The sequence below is a fragment of the Triturus cristatus genome, chromosome 3_1 (genome assembly GCF_964204655.1).
Source record: "Triturus cristatus chromosome 3_1, aTriCri1.1, whole genome shotgun sequence".
Taxonomy (NCBI): Eukaryota; Metazoa; Chordata; class Amphibia; order Caudata; family Salamandridae; genus Triturus; species Triturus cristatus.
Window position 1 is genome coordinate 140,871,911 of NC_140583.1, and position 16,835 is coordinate 140,888,745.

At 44.4% G+C, this 16,835-nt stretch overlaps 1 protein-coding gene across 1 annotated transcript in view; it reads left to right on the forward strand.

Annotated features, from left to right (window-relative positions):
- The window catches only part of ZDHHC13 (zDHHC palmitoyltransferase 13), a 268,872-nt gene extending 253,187 nt beyond the window's left edge, over positions 1 to 15,685 (forward strand). The window contains exon 17 of the mRNA XM_085643583.1: positions 13,972 to 15,685. Coding sequence (XP_085499709.1) covers positions 13,972 to 14,110 — 139 coding nt within the window. The 3' untranslated portion in view covers positions 14,111 to 15,685. The remainder of the gene's footprint in view (positions 1 to 13,971) is intronic.
- The last annotated feature ends 1,150 nt before the right edge of the window (positions 15,686 to 16,835 follow it).

Sequence of the window (16,835 nt, forward strand, 5' to 3'; positions counted from 1 at the left end):
GAGGCGCTTAAATCTATGTGAGCAGGGGGCGCTCCTGAACAAGACGTCCTGACTGTGGCCTTCTACAAGGAGTTTGGAGAGCTCCTGGTTCCCCAATTGAATTCCTTGTTCGAAGAAATGGGAGATAGTGGAATGATGCCGCCGTCCATGCAGTAGGCCCTACTGGTTGCCCTCCCGAAGCCTGGTAAGCCTCCAGATGAGTGCTCCTCGTATAGGCCGCTTTCTTTACTAAATGTTGACACCAAATTATTCGCTCAAGTACTTGCCAACTGCTTAGCCCCATTGGTGCCGTCACTAGTCGGTCCCAAGCAGGCTGGTTTGGTGCCGGAACGTACCCTCACCCATAATCTGCGTACAGTCTTCGGAGCCATCCAACACATTAATCCCAAATTTAAGGCTGCTGCGATATTTTTGTATGCCGAGAAGGCTTTCGACTCGGTTGAGTGGGACTTAATGATGTTGGTCCTGAGGCGAATGGGTGTGGGCGACCTCTTCTCACATTTAGTGTCTGTTCTATATAACTCCCCGATAGCCAGAGTCAGGGTGGGTAATTTGGTCACTCACCCTTTTAAGATTTCCAGGGGCACTCGTCAGGGGGTGTCCACTATCACCACTCCTCTACGCGATAGTTGCTGAGCTGCTGGCGTGTGCCCTCAGGGAGTTCCATAGCCACAGAGGGATTCGTTTCCCTGAGTACAACCTAATCATTTCCACTTACGTGATTGACACCCTCCTATACATCAGAGACCCCAAAACCAACCTGTCGCCGGTTCTTAGAGAGGTGGTGCACTACTGTGAGTTCTCTGGTCTCCGGATCAACAGGACCAAGTCCGCCATCTTCCCTCTCACGTCGGCATTGTTATCTATTGATCTGGAATTTCCACTTCAGTGGACTACTGATATCTGGGTATACAAGTGCACACTAACTCAGAAGTGGTGTTTAATGAGAACTACGGCAGGGCGGTGGCCAGACTTGAAGACGACGTCAACCGAAGGGTACGCTTGCCGTTATCCCTCATGGGTCGAATCTCTTTAATGAAAATGGTGGTCCTCCCAAAGTTCTTGTTCCTGTTTTGCAATATACCTCTGATACTTCCTGCTCCTTTCTGTAAGTGCTCCTTAAGTCCCTGCTGATTCAATTAGCCTGGGCCTGTAAACGGGTCAGATGGAATATTTTAACACTACCTTATTCCATGGGTGGCCTTGGCGCCCCGGACATGGAGCTTTTATTATTAAGCGGTACAATGTTTGCCCACTTTTTACTGGCTGCACCAGCAAACCCCTCCTCCTCATTTGCACATAGAGAGGGTTGCTGCTGCGCCCTCCCCACTGGCTTCATTTCTGTTCCATGCCCCTTATAGAAGCGCGGGTACACTTGACTCCATCAATGCCACTACACATGCATGGTACAATATACTGAAGAGGCAGGCGTCTTCTATTTAATACTCTCCACTTGCTCCAGTAGAATTGTGTTTTTTGTTGCCGGTGCTCATCGAGCAGGCGGTGAAGCGCGCACTAACATCTCTTGATATTTCTCTAATTAGTGACCTCTTTGAGGACGGAATTGGATGGGGATGCGAAGAAATCATCTTGAATGGGAGAGACTTTACCCACAGATGACGTTTTATAGGGTCAGCCATGCACTCCGTGATATGTTAGGCGATGAGCTGGCCGAACCGCCGGAAGTTGCCCCCTTTTCCCTCTTACTGCAGGTAGAATCCCCTCGGAAGGGTGTCTCAAATATGTACAGCCTTACCCAGGACGATCGGAAACATCACTAAAGTCAGGCTCGACTGGCAAATTGATCTAGAAAGGGCATTAGACGTCGATACATGGCACTATTACTGTGAGGCTACACGGCACGTCTCTTTGAGCGGGCGACACCGTCTTATACATTTAAAATGTATCCATAGACTATATTACACCCCGTTCCGCCTGCACAAATATGGCCTCCTGGACACAGTGAGATGTGAAAGGTGTGGCTTTGACCCTGCAGGGGTTTATCCACATGGCCTGGCTGTGCCCTGTAGCAGCCAACTACTGGATTGCATTTTCCGGAAACTTAGTTATATTACTGGAGAGTCTCTGAATCGAGACCCATTGTTGGCTATGCTTGGTTTCTCCAAACATATATGCAAAGGCATTAGAAGCTTGGTTGGTATGGGACTATTGGTAGCTAAGCGAGTGGTTGCAATGCACTGGTCCAGAGATCCCCCTCCCACTATAGCACAATGGTCCCGAGATATGTTATATTGTAACACGCAAACTGAGCTTTATAGTGTATTGCTCCCCCCAGAGTCGCCCCAAGAACTTTTGGAGCCTATATCAAGATTATTTGGCAGATAAGGGATAAATTCAGCATTTGTGGAACCTTTCCCTTTCTCACTGCAGGGATTTGGCAGGAGGCAGTTGTAGGGTATTACTAGTTTGCCTTATGGGAGGCGTACTAGTGTGGCTCCTCGATGTATTGCTCCTGTAAGCTGTTTTCATTGTTCTAGCTCGGAATTTCTCTCCATACATTGTTACCCTGCATTGTTATTGTATTCTCCCAGTGATGATTGTAATTGTCTCCTTCTAGAGCTCGCCCTCCTCTATTGTAAAGTCTTTTGAAATCGTGCACTAAGAATCAGAATGTCCCTGGAATTGTACATATGCATACTGTGATTGATTTTTATTGTTTCCTCCCTTTTGATATAATTGATATTATTTGCCTTGTTTTTCTTGACTGTAAAATTCAATAAATAAAGCATTATTTAAAAAAAAGAGAGATCAGTTGCAGGGTCCTAGAATATTTCAAGACAGTGAAGGATCCGCACCCGGGTAAATTAGTGCGATCCTGGCATCTCTTGGATATTTTAGTGGGATCCTCACTCACAGGTACCACCTGTGACATGCTTCATTTTTGGATCCTCACCCACTACACCCAGTGTGAGTGAGCTCGACACAGGTTTTACGCGGAGCCTGTTCGCAAAGAATGAGGGATTTAGAATGTGAATTAAAATTACCTTCCAGAACCTAACTCCTTATTACTATTGAGGTCCTTTGACAGAGATAAAAACAGATGTTTTCTGGGTACAATGACCGATAACATCCATGTTTCAGCCTTTTGTATGCCACCAAGGATCAGTAGGCATTCTTCAGGACCAAAAACGATATTGAATCCCTACGATTTGGGGTTGGTATTTCCAACTTTGGGCTAGTTAAATGAAACTAACAACATGAAGCATGCACGCAACAGACAGACCAGAGTGGACCTTTTCCTCTTTATGGTTTCTAGATTGGAAAAAGAAAATACAGTTATGTACCTGTTAGGGGAGTATCTTTAGCCTCCATTACATTATAACTTATCATGCTTTGGCACAACATGCTTAACGTGTGCAACAAGGCATGCACATATGTAAGGTCACCCCTCCCTCACCCTGTACATAAATATACATTTAAAAGCACACACAGTAAGGCAAAATAAAATGAAAAAACAGTGTACAGCATACACACAAGTGTTGATAAAAAGGTCTCTCCCCAAGACCTACATGTCCTATATTTTAATTAAGCTTCATAAGGCAGTGGAGACGGGTGATCCCTGTAGTCACACACTGAAGATAAGATAGAGATTGCGATAATTTACCTGGGTGTGGATCCTTCACTATCTTGAGATATGCCAGGACCCCGCAAGTGATATCTTAGGTTGAAGAGATCACAATAGAAAAGGTTAAACCTCCTTTGTGTAGTTATGTGATCCTTTGAACCAACACAAGATCAGTGCTTAAAATGCTTCCAAATTTTCATCTGTATGAGCCTGATATTCTGTTTTCCTAATCCTACATCATCAGCAGGAACATATCTGCCCTTGCTGGATGTAGGCTAGTGCATATGACGTTTCATGGACAAAACTAAGATATTTGCACATCTGACCAGGTGTTGGTGTCTTTTGTCCATCCAGGAAGAGACTAACCCCTTCTCAAACAAGGATTAGCATGTTAGCTGTCAATCTGCATCACCTTCTGCCACACCAAGCCGAAGTCTCCATTCTAGGGGGCATTCCACAAGAAGTAATCTAATGATGAGTCTGCTCAATAGTGCCTTTGAAAGGCCTGTGCCATGCAGCCACATGGAAGAGTAGGCATGCGTTCACAAATCACTACTGTCTGGATGTGTGCGCAGCATTCGACCCCACAGTGAGACAGGCAGTCCTGCACAACCTGTTCCTGTAAGGGTGAAGAAATGAGTTACTTACCAGCAGGTAGGGTTCCCCAGCATTGATATGTTCCATATGTTCATGTGAGACTTCCTCCCACCTCAGGTCGGTGGTTCAGTTCTGTTATGTTCTCTTCGTACACTTCTATGATAGCCTCTAGGGAGAGTAGCAGATCTCAGCACCTCCACGTCATTGGCTAAAGTTTGGGTTATCTCAAATGAGGTGGATGTGCTACTAAAGGAACACTTTGTTGAGATCGGTGTCTGTTTTAACACTGTTTACTGCTATTTAAATTTACCTGGGACTCCCCGCCTGATGATGAAGAATGACTCGAGCATGTGAATGTGACAATAACAAAGATACCTACACTAAAGTTACAGGCACGTAACTGATTTATTTTCCTGTGATCTAATAAGATAACACCCCTGCTTTCTTTGGGTGAGAGATGTAGATTGTATTTAGAGGCCCTGGTCTCTACATTTGGTAGTGTGAAAACGTGCATGTGTTGGGGTACTATGCTTGCTTCAGTAAGCAATTTGTCAGTTCATTTTCATCATAGCATCATTATTGTTGCACCCCATCCCGTACATGTACACCGATTTAAGTGATTCAGTTCCTTACATCTGGAGGGATACAGGAGTCTATTAAAGATAGAAAGCCAAAATGTACAGCATCCCAGAATTCAGTTTATTACATCTGTAGTTGTTGAGGTAGGAGTCTACCATTGGTAGAAAGATACAATATAAAGCATAGCAGTATATTGAAAAATACACTGCAGGAGTGGTATTTCGCTTTGGGATAAAAGAGGTGCTGCTGAATGCAATGAATAGGTAAAGAAGATGCCCATTTTTACATTATTCGTATGCGAAGTTCATACCACCAAATATTTTTACTTGGGAATATCATGCATTTTCATTTTCTTCCTAAGTAAAATAGTTTTATTCATGTAGTTTGCGCTACTTATATGCATGTAAATATCTTGTATGCCTGTGTATTCGTTGCCCATTGTTTCTGCTCCAGGAAATCTGCCACTTGTGCCAGTTTTTTAGAGGGTTTTTGCCTTTGTTTGAATGCGTTTTAGGGAGATTATAGACAGAATGAAACAGCAATTGACAGCCCACTCCCTATTTTTAAAGAGCATCAGTCAAACAAATATAATTGTTGAAAGTACAAAAAAAGTGTTTCATTGTTACAGTTGGACTTGACCCTCTTTGTAGGGTCACCCCTAAACTTTTTTTACCCCTCCTATTTTTTATTAATTTGTTTTTGTTGCCTTAGGACTCTGTGCACATCACCACTACTAACTAGTGCTAAAGTACTTGTGCTCACTCCCTAAAACATGGTAACATTGGCTTACACCTGACTGGCATATTTAAGTTGCTTATAAGTCCCTATTAAACCATATACCAAGGGCCTGTAAATTAAATGCTACTATTGGGTCCACAGCACTTATTGTGCCACCCACTTAAGTAGCTTCGTAATACACGTCCCAGGTCTGCCATTGCAGCCTGAATGCAGTTTTAAATTGTCAATTAGACTTGCCAAAATAAACCCCTTGCCAAGCATCAAACTCCTCTTTTATTATACATAAGTCCCCTCTAAGGTACGACCTAGGTAGCCCCAATGGTAGGGTACATGTCCAGGTGCTGAAAAACGTCTTAATTTTTTTTTTACACTACTGGGAGGCCTACCTCTCCCATAGGATAACATTGGATTGCCTTATTACATTCAATAATATAATTAATTAGTGCAAACGTGTGATTGGGAGCAGAAAACATTTATTTTTTGATGTTTTTTAGAAATTATAATTTAAAATCCTCTTTAATGGTAAAGTCGGATTTTGAGTGACAATTTTGAAAATGCAGTTTCTTACCCTAACTATTTGGTGCTTGCAGCCAGTTCCTGGGTCACATAACTGGGTGTACTTGACGGTTGGACTTTGCTTATTCCTCCCAGACGTCACATAAAAGAGGGATTAGGTGTGCCTGGATAGGCCATCACTGGCAAGATGTGGATACAGAGCTGGGCACAGCCCCACTTGCAAATCAATAGGCTGTACCCTGCCTTGACACAAAGGTCTTGTCATCAATGCATTGTTCATGCAGCCAACTAGTGGCCAGGGGAGGGAAGGCAGAAAACCTCGAGGGAAGTATTCTAGAAACGTTTCCTACTTTAAAGAAGTCACCATGCATGAAAATCGGACCCTCAGACCCACTTTTCAGTTCACTTTCTGCAGAAGGACTCTGAGGACTGCCTGCTGCTGTGTACTTCGGAGGACTGCTTCGCTGCACCTGGAAAGACTGCTCAGTTGCCTGAAACCTGTCTTGAACCCGCAGACGCCTGCCCTGCCACTTGAACCCTGTTCCAATGCTTGAACCCAGGACTACTATAGGGACTTTAAGGGCTAGTTGGCTGGCCTCCTGATCAGAGCTCTAGGGATGGAAAAGGCTCCAACTATCTTGAACCTGCTTCTGGACCCAGCCTGAGTGAGTCCGAACCCACCAAGTGATGGCTTCCCAGTCCTGCACCATTGTGAGAGGTGCTAAAGGTGCCCAGATATCCAGAATCCCAAACTTGGGACTATGAAAATTTGGCTAAAAGCTGCTCTGAGACTAGGACCAATCTGCTTGCCTATCTGCCCAAGTTGCCGGTTGGCCTGATTTCGTGTCAGCTCCTGCTATGTTCTTCTCAGCAACAATTCTGTTCAGTGTTCCTTCGCAGAAGGTTTATCCGGCATCATGGAGCCCTCGTCTGCTACAGCCTCCTGCCTCATCCCGCTTGAGATTTACAACTTCCCAAAAAAGACTACGTTTGAATGTGAAAATCTTCACCGTAACTTTGTTCAAGGGCTCCCCGACAATGACGCCTCATCCTTGGACACTTCCTGCAGCCTTGCCCCGCTGAACCTATACCTTCTCTGAACATTTTGTTTTCAAATTTCTTCTTACTCCGGAGGTAAGCACCGACTGAGCCCAGTCCACTTTTTAGGTCTCGGCTAGCGATGGCTGCGCTTGCGCAGTCTCGTTCGCGAGAGATAATGACTTGGGAGAAGAGGGGCTTGAACCCGCCCCTCTTCTACCCTATTCTCCATTGGCTGGCCTAGTAAATGCTGGCCAGCCACTGGAGAAGAGGTCCCGTCACTCCAATCATGCCCCGTCCTTTTCGGATCGTGGGGCGTGTTTTTTGCGAAAAGTCTCAGGAAGGAGACAACATCAAAACACGCCCCCGAATCCGAAAAGGACGCTCCCTTTCTCCGAGGCATTTCTACTCTGCCTCGGAGAAAGGCGGTGGTGTGCTTGCCTCTCCCGCTTTCATCAGACGCCGTCACACTTGTTTCTCTTTAAGAGACATCCTTCGTAGAGATTTCCGAGAGACAGCCAACCATATTTTCTCTAACAGCAGCAGCACCTCTCGCCCCCCCCCCCCCCCTCGTAGGGTCTGACGTCCCTCTTGTCTCCCAGAGAGACAGTGTCAGCTCCTCTCTCGCTCACGCCATAGGTGAATTCTAGACACCTCAAGTGCTCATAGAAGCCCACGTGACAAGGTTGCGAGTTTTCTCGCTATAAGCTTATCTGAATATTTGTGTGAGCGCAAAGGACATACTAGCTCTATTGTACAGCGCTCGCGGACCGCGCTTTATAAAAATGCACTAAATAAATAAAATAAATTTTAAAAAAAACGCCGTGCGAATGGGGAAGAACCGCCCCGTGGCTCCCGCCAAACAATCACTGCCCGGGTCCAACTCCTGCCCACCAACAAGTCCGGCAGAGATTTGCGGGCAGGACAAGCCGTGCGTAGGGCAAGTACCGCCCCTTGGCTCCGGCCAACCAATCACTACCCGGACCGCGAGGTCCAACTTCAGAGTATAAACTAGAACATCATTCTATCCAGACAGTAACAGAAGGGAGGAGCCGCTGACACTGCGAGGCCGGCACCAACCGAGGAGCTCCCAGAGCTGCACTGATACCGCCCCGGCCCAGCTGACATGATCCTCCTGCGCTGCCTCCCGCTTCTCTGCTGCCTTGGGCTCCTGCAGGGAGCAGAGCCCCGGGGGCCCAAGGGTGAGTGTCAGGAGGGCACTGGAGGAGCCCTAAGGTGGGAGGGAGACCACAGGGGAGTGTAAGGGGCCCTGGTGGGGCCCCGGGTGAAGCTGCACAGATGCTGCTCCACCCCGCCGACATGACCCTGAAATAAAAGTGAATTTATTTTAACACAGTTTAATTCAGTAGGATAATTAAAGAGCGTCGTTGACTAATAGTGGAAGGCAAGTATAATCCAGGAATTAACCAATAGTGGAAAAAATCCAAACAGTATTTGCATGATAATTCACTTAACATATTGGTGAAATGTATTCACAATGCTGGGAGGACACGGGAAACAAGTTCAGGATGTGCGGGGTGGGGGGGAGGATGTGTGGGGGGGAGGGGGTTGTCAATACGCAGTTTTGCCACAAAGTCGATACCTCCCGCTTCAGATAGCCGAGACCATGACAGTTGAACCGTGAAGGCACCGACCTGATTTCCCGATACATTTTTATTGCAGCCCGCCTCGACAGAAGCGAGGGTGCGGGTAATAAGGTGAAACTGAAGAATCGAGCGTGCCAACCCTTTGAAGCAGGGCGGGCAGTGGAAATAAAGCCAAGGACAGTTCCTTGCCTCTCGTGCCCTGTTCAATATTTAATTAACTTAGAAGGCAGACAGACAACAACGCTTCTTGCCAGTGTTCCGACTACGCATCTCACAGAAAGTGTTCATAGTGTCACCTTAGCCCACACAATTACATCATCTAGAGTGGGAGACACACGTCCGGGGGTGGTCATTCCTTCGTAAGCGGTAATCGGCAACACATTTAAAATGCGTTTTTATTTTTTTATTTACACTTGTTGTTTGGAATATTTAAAGATGACGGATAAAAAAGCAGCTTCAGGGGATGTTGCTTATTTTGACAGAGAAAATCGGTCAGGTGGGAACCCTGACTGCGCATGCCTGGCAAGTGGCAAGAAAAAAAGAATGAATGCTACTGTAGTGATTACAGCACTATAGTATTTGTGCCTTTTTAATTGCAGCAGGCACTATTAGAACTGTGTTGCTTCTTATTTGAGTGCAAAGTTGAGACGGACTCCTCGAAAGACCGTTGCTTTTGTTAAATGCCAAAAAGAGAGGATGTGCATCTCTTGTCCTGCTTGGGTGTTGGTACCCTAGTCCTTTTGAGGCCAGGAAAATGGGAATTCCTAGAGCGAAGCGGTTCATGCCCTGAGCCCCAGCCCTGTGTTTATATGGACATAAACCCACAGAACAACTGTGTTCTAACCTAAATAAAACTGCTGGTAGCTGTCACCCTCCCCCTCTTACGACAAACCCTGAAGCGGTTCATGCCCTGAGCCCCAGCCCTGTGTTTATATGGACATAAACCCACAGAACAACTGTGTTCTAACCTAATTAAAACTGCTGGTAGCTGCCACCCTCCCCCTCTCACGACAAACCCTGAAGCGGTTCATGCCCTGAGCCCCAGCCCTGTGTTTATATGGACATAAACCCACAGAACAACTGTGTTCTAACCTAATTAAAACTGCTGGTAGCTGCCACCCTCCCCCTCTTACGACAAACCCTTGTCGTGACATAATAAACGGGGGCCTCTAACAGAAGGAACGACACATTTAGTACAAACAGTGGGAAAGGAAAGTCTACCCCAGCCATGCCCTTGAGGCACACAAGTCCGCATCCCCCCCCCCCCCCCCCCCCCCCTAGTCCAGTTACTGGTCTCTGTCCCTCAAACTAGAATCCTTAAATGAGAACACTTTCTTAAAGGGGCGGAGGTATTTTTTTGCCATTGTGCTGGTATCAGTGATGTGTCTATCTATCTCTATCTATCTATCTATCTATCTATCTATCCATCCATCCATCCTGGGGGGTGGGGGAACTCCCCTTACGACATACATGGTCGGTCGCTCGTCACCAGTGGCGCCTCCTTTCAGCAAGAAGATGTCATGGGGGGGAACGAAGAGCAAGACAGATGGCAGCCGACGACCCCACCCGTGACATTCCGGCAGACCCCGGGCTCCAAGGCCATTCCCAGCATTCCACGGCATCCGTTTTGCCTTCCTTCTTCAGTCTGGTGGGCGAGGCTTGTGCTAGGCTCAGCTGACAGGGAGGGGGCAGCCTGCTGCCTTACAGAGCTCCCGTTCAAGGGGAGCCTGACCTTGAGGTTTACAGTCCCAGCCCGCCTGACGCCTTGGGAGGGGAAGGCGGATCTCACAGGTGCAGCATCTCCCTGTGTCCCCAGGCCTGTGTTTCCATCCCTTCGCCCTTCTAGTTGCAGCAGAGGGCCCCAGCATGGAAACAAGCTGCTGGCACCTGCAGCGAGGGGGCCCCAGGAGAGGGATGCCCAGCCTCCCTCGCTCTTGTCACCAGGAGGTGAGAGGACCCCAGGGGCCACGCCACCACGGGGCCATGCCCAGCCACAGCAAGGGCGCCGCCAAAGCAGTGCTGTGAGCTGCAGTTTCCAAAACAAGGCCTCAGTCACAGGAGGCTGAGCTATGATGGAGAAGGGCGGAAGCACCGCAGGCTGCTGCCTCTAGAAGGTAGGGAGGGCTGGCCAGAGTCAGTCAGCATGAGATGACCTGCCACGTGGAGAGGTGTGGCTCACTGGTTAGAGGCGGCAGATCCGCAAGCAGAGAATCGGCCAGGGACCAGGGTTCAATTCCCGACGCGGCAGGGTCGTGGACCAGGGTCAAAACGGACTCGATAATTCTCGCCTCGGTACCTACTCTAACCAGGAACACACTCGGCAACTCTGGGCATTAGCTTGCCTCATCTCCACAACGGCCCCCCACATTCGCCGGGGATGCCTGGTTTCACCTTGGAGATACCGTGGAGGTACCATCTCACAGGGATAGCCAGGACGGGTTCCCCAGCGGTCTACAGCGCCAGGACGCCTCAGGGCAGCAGTGCGCTTTACAAGACACATACATTTACATTTACATTTACATTTACCCTGCATCAACCTAATCTCTGCTTTGTGTTCATCAGAAGGCGTCCGTGTTTCAGGAAGTGCTTCATTTATGAACTCTTTTTCTGGGTTCAGATCTCCTCACTGAATTGTCATAATACAAAAGGGAGCATTATCTTGTCTTAGTTGTACCGTGTGTAGGAACCGTAAAGCGCCTAGACTTCTGTCTCATGAGGATAAGTAACCTGCAGAGCATTAGAAGGAGAAGGAGAGGTGAAGCACGAAAAGAATGAAGACAAGAAGAACGGAAAAGAACTAAACAAGTCTAAGGTGTCTAACTCAGGGGCGGCTCCTCCGTAATTGCGGAGGAACGTGGCGCACTGGTTAGTCAGTCAGCGGTTTAGCCAAAAATAAAATGACCACTGACTGAGCCGAATCGATGCCAGCAGTTAAGGGGGGGGGCTGGGCATAGCAGAGTGGAGGGTGCACTGTAAGTGCGCATGTCTGTGTAGCCGGACGTTTTAGTCCTGCCAAACAGACATGCGCACTTAGGTTCGAAGGTGGTGTATTATTTATAGCTCATTACTTTGTTGTTTGAACCCTTTTAATGACATTTCTGAAACTTTACTAAGGTTCCTGTACTGACAGAAAGCATGCGCATGATATGGTATGATCGTTGGACTGGCCCACTGGTTTGCTCCAGTGCACTGCATTTGGGGAACCGGTCAGAGCTAGCACCTCTAACATGTAACACACTTTCACCTCCCAGGGACCCAAGAGCCTCTTGGTCCACCAAAGGTCAACGCAAGACAGATTATCAAGATATTCACATGCAATAGATTCATAACCAATCTATCTACACATAGGTGACTTGCAAAGTTTGTAGTTATCATTCAGATCTGACGAACAATTGCCTCTCAGGTTATGTCATGTTTGGACAGTAATGAATTAAGTGAACCGATTTAAGGCTCATGGCTGTTGTCCACTTGCATTGAAACATCTGCCAACCATGCATAATCGATCTGTTGGACAGATTACAAGCATTAGCAGAGCAAATAGGTCCAGGTGGGGTGATGGTATTTTTGTTTTAACTGCAAGAATCTGGCACACAAATAAATAGTAAGAAATAAACATCCTGCTGCCTAAATGTGATGATAATATGCTTGCAACAACATTTTAGATTTAAGAAAAAATAGCCATCAGATAGAATATTAATTGAGAAGTATAGGTGGTTCCCACCAGGTAGTGTAGTGGTATACAATATCTTTCTAGTTTTAACACACACAGGAAAACATTTGCAAACAGAAAACGCAGTATTGGTTTTCAATTAGTGTTTTCTAATGACACAGTTTAAACATTACTTGACAACTTAAAAGCATAAAACGGATAAAAGATGCATGGGCCCACCAGCTGTTGCAGTAAGATGAGGCAAAATGCATCACTTACACTGCCAGAAAACCAAGCATTTACAATGCAATGGTCTCGGCATTGGTAAAGTTAGAGCTATTGGCATTGCTCATGACATTATTTTTGTTTATGTTTTTGTTTTTAAAATATATAAAGAAACGGCATTGTCATGAGCAATGCCAATAGCTCTAACTTTAACAATGCCGAGACCGTTGCATTGTAAATGCTTGTTCTATTTGACTGTCGCTCTGCCATATTTTTTTACTTTGACCCAGTCTCACGCAACTATATGTCTGGGGTTGATGCTTTGATATTTTAGGTGCTAATTTTTACCTTAAACTTTTAAAAAACAAAAGTCCAGTTCTACTGATTAGAGTTTTGTTGTTTTGGTGTCAAATAGTTTATTAAAATGTACTCTATTCTAAATCGGTGGGATTTTCTTGTGTTGTATTTTTACTTTATTACTGTTTCTGTGCTGTATAAATACTTTACACATTCCCTGTAAGGTAAGCCTCACTGCTTTTGTGCCAAGCCATCAGCGGGTTAAGCACAGGTTAATTTAGTGAGTTTTGTGGTGCACTCTGACGGGGATTTTGGCTGATGCTTGAGCATGGTTAACATCCCACTCAACCAACAACCCAATTTCTCACAATTACCCAGTTTACCTGGTCAGAAAAAGTATTTAGTGAATTCTTAACGTGCGAAAAAGAAATACCAAATCAACCAATGAAGCAGACAGTGGTATGTACTGTGTTTGTCTAGCCGTTTCTTGCATGTGCAATCAGTAACAGTCCCCAATTTGTGATGGCGGTTTTAACAGCCTTACATAACAACTAGATTTTACTGTTCCGATTAGCATGTAATGCCTGTGACATAAGCGTGCAGAAATAAAATAGTCAGTTACTAGAAGAGTATTTAACAAAATGTATGGCTGTTTTACTGAATCACTGTTTTTGGAGGTGATGCTATAAATTCAATAGAGGTCTAAGGTAGGTGAAGTAACCTCGGAATATAGGACAAACTGTATTCTTGAATGTTTTAAGCTTGTAACTCTTTTATGTGTCAGCACTGGAGACCCAAATTACGTTACTTCTTTTCCTCTGGTATGAATTATATTTTCCCAGTTTTTCAACATTGGAAATTTCATAGATACACATCTGAATCTATGAAAGATACCAAAGTTGGACATCTGTAGTTACAGGTGAGGAACTTTTTTATTTTCATGAACCAAGGTTACACATAAAGTTGTTTTATTTTAAATTAAGGCTTTTTGATATACATTCTTACCAGTCTGTTGACATGTGTGAAGAGGTGTTTGGAGAAAGGCTGTCATAATAGGCTTTGGTAGCTCATTGTTCTGCACATACATATATATTCTGTAGGATGGATTGCTTTATTAATATTTTACATTTTATTTTCAGCCAGGGGTGCTTGCAGAACATTGCAGATTTTTTCCAGTGTCGATGCTTCGGATTGCTGAAGCCCAATGTGGTGGATTGGACTAAGCAATACACCATCATTACTGATTCATCACAACATTCACATTTCCAGACTGTGTGACTGAACTTGATTCTAGTACTTGGAAAAAGGTGGCATGAAGGAACAGTTTTTGCCAATAGAATGGTTATCGAGAATGTTTTTGAAAACGCTCTACAGAACTGATTGTTCTATTTTACTGTTATTTGAGTATAAGAAATTGGGATCCTCATCCCATATAAACTGTATTGAAAATGTCATCTATATTTTCTAGTTGTTGACCACATTAATACAAGTCATGGATTCAAGCGATCTTTTTAATAGTTGTCCATGGTGACAGGCAGCTCTTTTGGTTGACAAGTGTCTAAGAAAATTGCATATAACGATTTAGTCATTGTAACTATTATTATTCAAACTTTATTTATTAATCATTTTTATAAATCAGGTCCTTCGTTAACCCAGCCCATCAATTTGCTGACTCTTTTTATTTAAAGAAAGAAGGTATGGCCTATATAGTGAACAGTAGACCGTGAAGAATTGCCACTAGCTATGATAGCAGTACAGCTGTATTTTCTAATTTGGGGGATTTTTATGCACAAGTGAATCGGTTTTAAATGACCACCATCCAAAAAAATATAATTTATTAAGATGATCATCTAAACCCTATTTATTCTTTTTTAATGAGAAAACAGATGACTTGTGGTAATAGTCGTTCTTTGTACAGGAACAGTAACAGATACATTTATTGTATTTTAAGAGCAAGAAACTCACTACGTGCGTAAGCAGTGTACAACAGGCCTTTGGAAACCGCTTTCTAGGAGCCATGCTCATGTAGTTGAATTAGTTCATAGTGTATCACACCTATTTGTACATTAAAAAAACAGCCACTAGAAAAAAGAAACACAAAATAAATGTCTCTGTTCACAATTTAGCATTAGAATAAAAAAGTTCAGCACATCTTTGCTTTTCAGACTACATATGAAAGTAAGAGTTTTTTTTGTTCAAAAGCAGTAATTGGGGCTCTTGTCTGCAGCATGCTAGCTTGCAAAGCTGTCTGGTAGTCCAATGTCATGAGTGACTTTAAGCCAGTCTTAATTTTTCAGGACTTAGTACAGTGAAACATGTGACCTAATGCGTTTTAAAGAATACGTGAAACTGCAAGCCCCTAACCTGATCAGTACTAATCTAGGATTGGCTGACAGCCCCGTAAATGTATTGGACCAGTGGGCAGGGATTGTTACGGCTTCATTATACATGTGCCAAGATGCCAGCCATTTAACTGAATCTGTTTACACAGACCTTGCTGCAAATTGGTCTTGTGCGACTCCTTAAACCATTTTTAGTTTTTTTTGCCAACAACGCTTTTGATTCTGGGACATGTCATTTTTATTTTGTTTACGTTAAAGGTAGAACATTAAGTGTTGTAGGCTCCAAAGCCATCTCTGATGTAAGGCTTCACACATGGGAAGCAGCCACTTGGCAGCTAGGTACAAGTTACCTGAATATAATGAAGCATTAAAGTGTGTTTTATAAAGTTGGAAATGATCATAGAGAAATCATTTATTTTTGTAACATTTTGTATTGTACTTTGTGGCTTGTAATTGTTGTCTCAAAGTTGGTGTTGGTATTTGTTGAGTAAAATCAGCATAGTCCAATAAATAGTCTTAGTATCTTCTTTCTCACATTTCTATGTCACACAAAAAGTAATCTTCCTTGATTATCAATACCATGTGAATAACTGTCCTGAAAATGGTATGATGCAGTGAAGCATGGAAATACTTGATGATTTGTAAACCTATTCTAAGAGGCCAATTTTTAATTTGGCGGACACTGGTTTGGCAGTCAAGTTGACAGAGTAATTTACTCTTTTCCCTTGACTGCACCTCCACCTGCTAAATTATAAAAAGACAGCCATGCCGGCGGTCTTTTTTTAAAACATTGCCAAAAACCACCATCACAGGGGTTCCTGTTGATGCTTTTTGCAGTTTGATGTACAGTTCTGTCAAGTATAACAGCGCCATATGGCAAACAATTCTTTTCAAAAAGAAAATCTTTAAACTGGATTTTTGTTTTAAAAGCTAAAAAAGACAATACATCCCTTGCCATGGGAATCCTCACCCATAACGTGGGTAGTATTTAGCAGTTTTTTTCTCCTCTATTCTGCTAGCGGTTTCCTGGCAGTGACCGGCAGTGGAATCGAACCTGTAATTCTGCCCTTTTAAATCAAGTGGCCGGAATTAGCGGACAACCTCCACCAGGCCGTTGGAGGGGTTTAATCACAGCAGTGTGATTAAACCAATGGTCTTGGTTGGTAGTATGGATACTCTCAAAAACGTAAAACGTTAAGAACAAAAAGTGTTAACTAAGCTCAGTAAGAAGTCCGATTTAATATTCCGGCCTGCTGATAAAGGAGGTGCACTTGTGGTTATAGATAGCATAATGCTATGAACAAAAAGTCAGTACACATGTGATGGACCAGGATACGTATCTGCGACTTGCCGATGATCCCATTACAGATTTCGTGAAGATACTCTCCACCATATTGAACCTGTCTCTGGAACAGGGTTGGATCACCGAACGGACTCAGATCTTTGAAAGCAGAGCACCCCCAAACGACCACACCTGTATATATGTTGCCTAAAGTATATAAAAATCGTGAAGACCACCCTTTAGACCGATTGTGGCAGGATTTGGTTCGTTTCACGAGCCCTTACTTGGATTATTTTTTACGCACTCATGGTACAATACTGGAGGGCCTACATACAAGACACCACTGATTTCTTGAACAAATTAAATCTGGTACAATTAT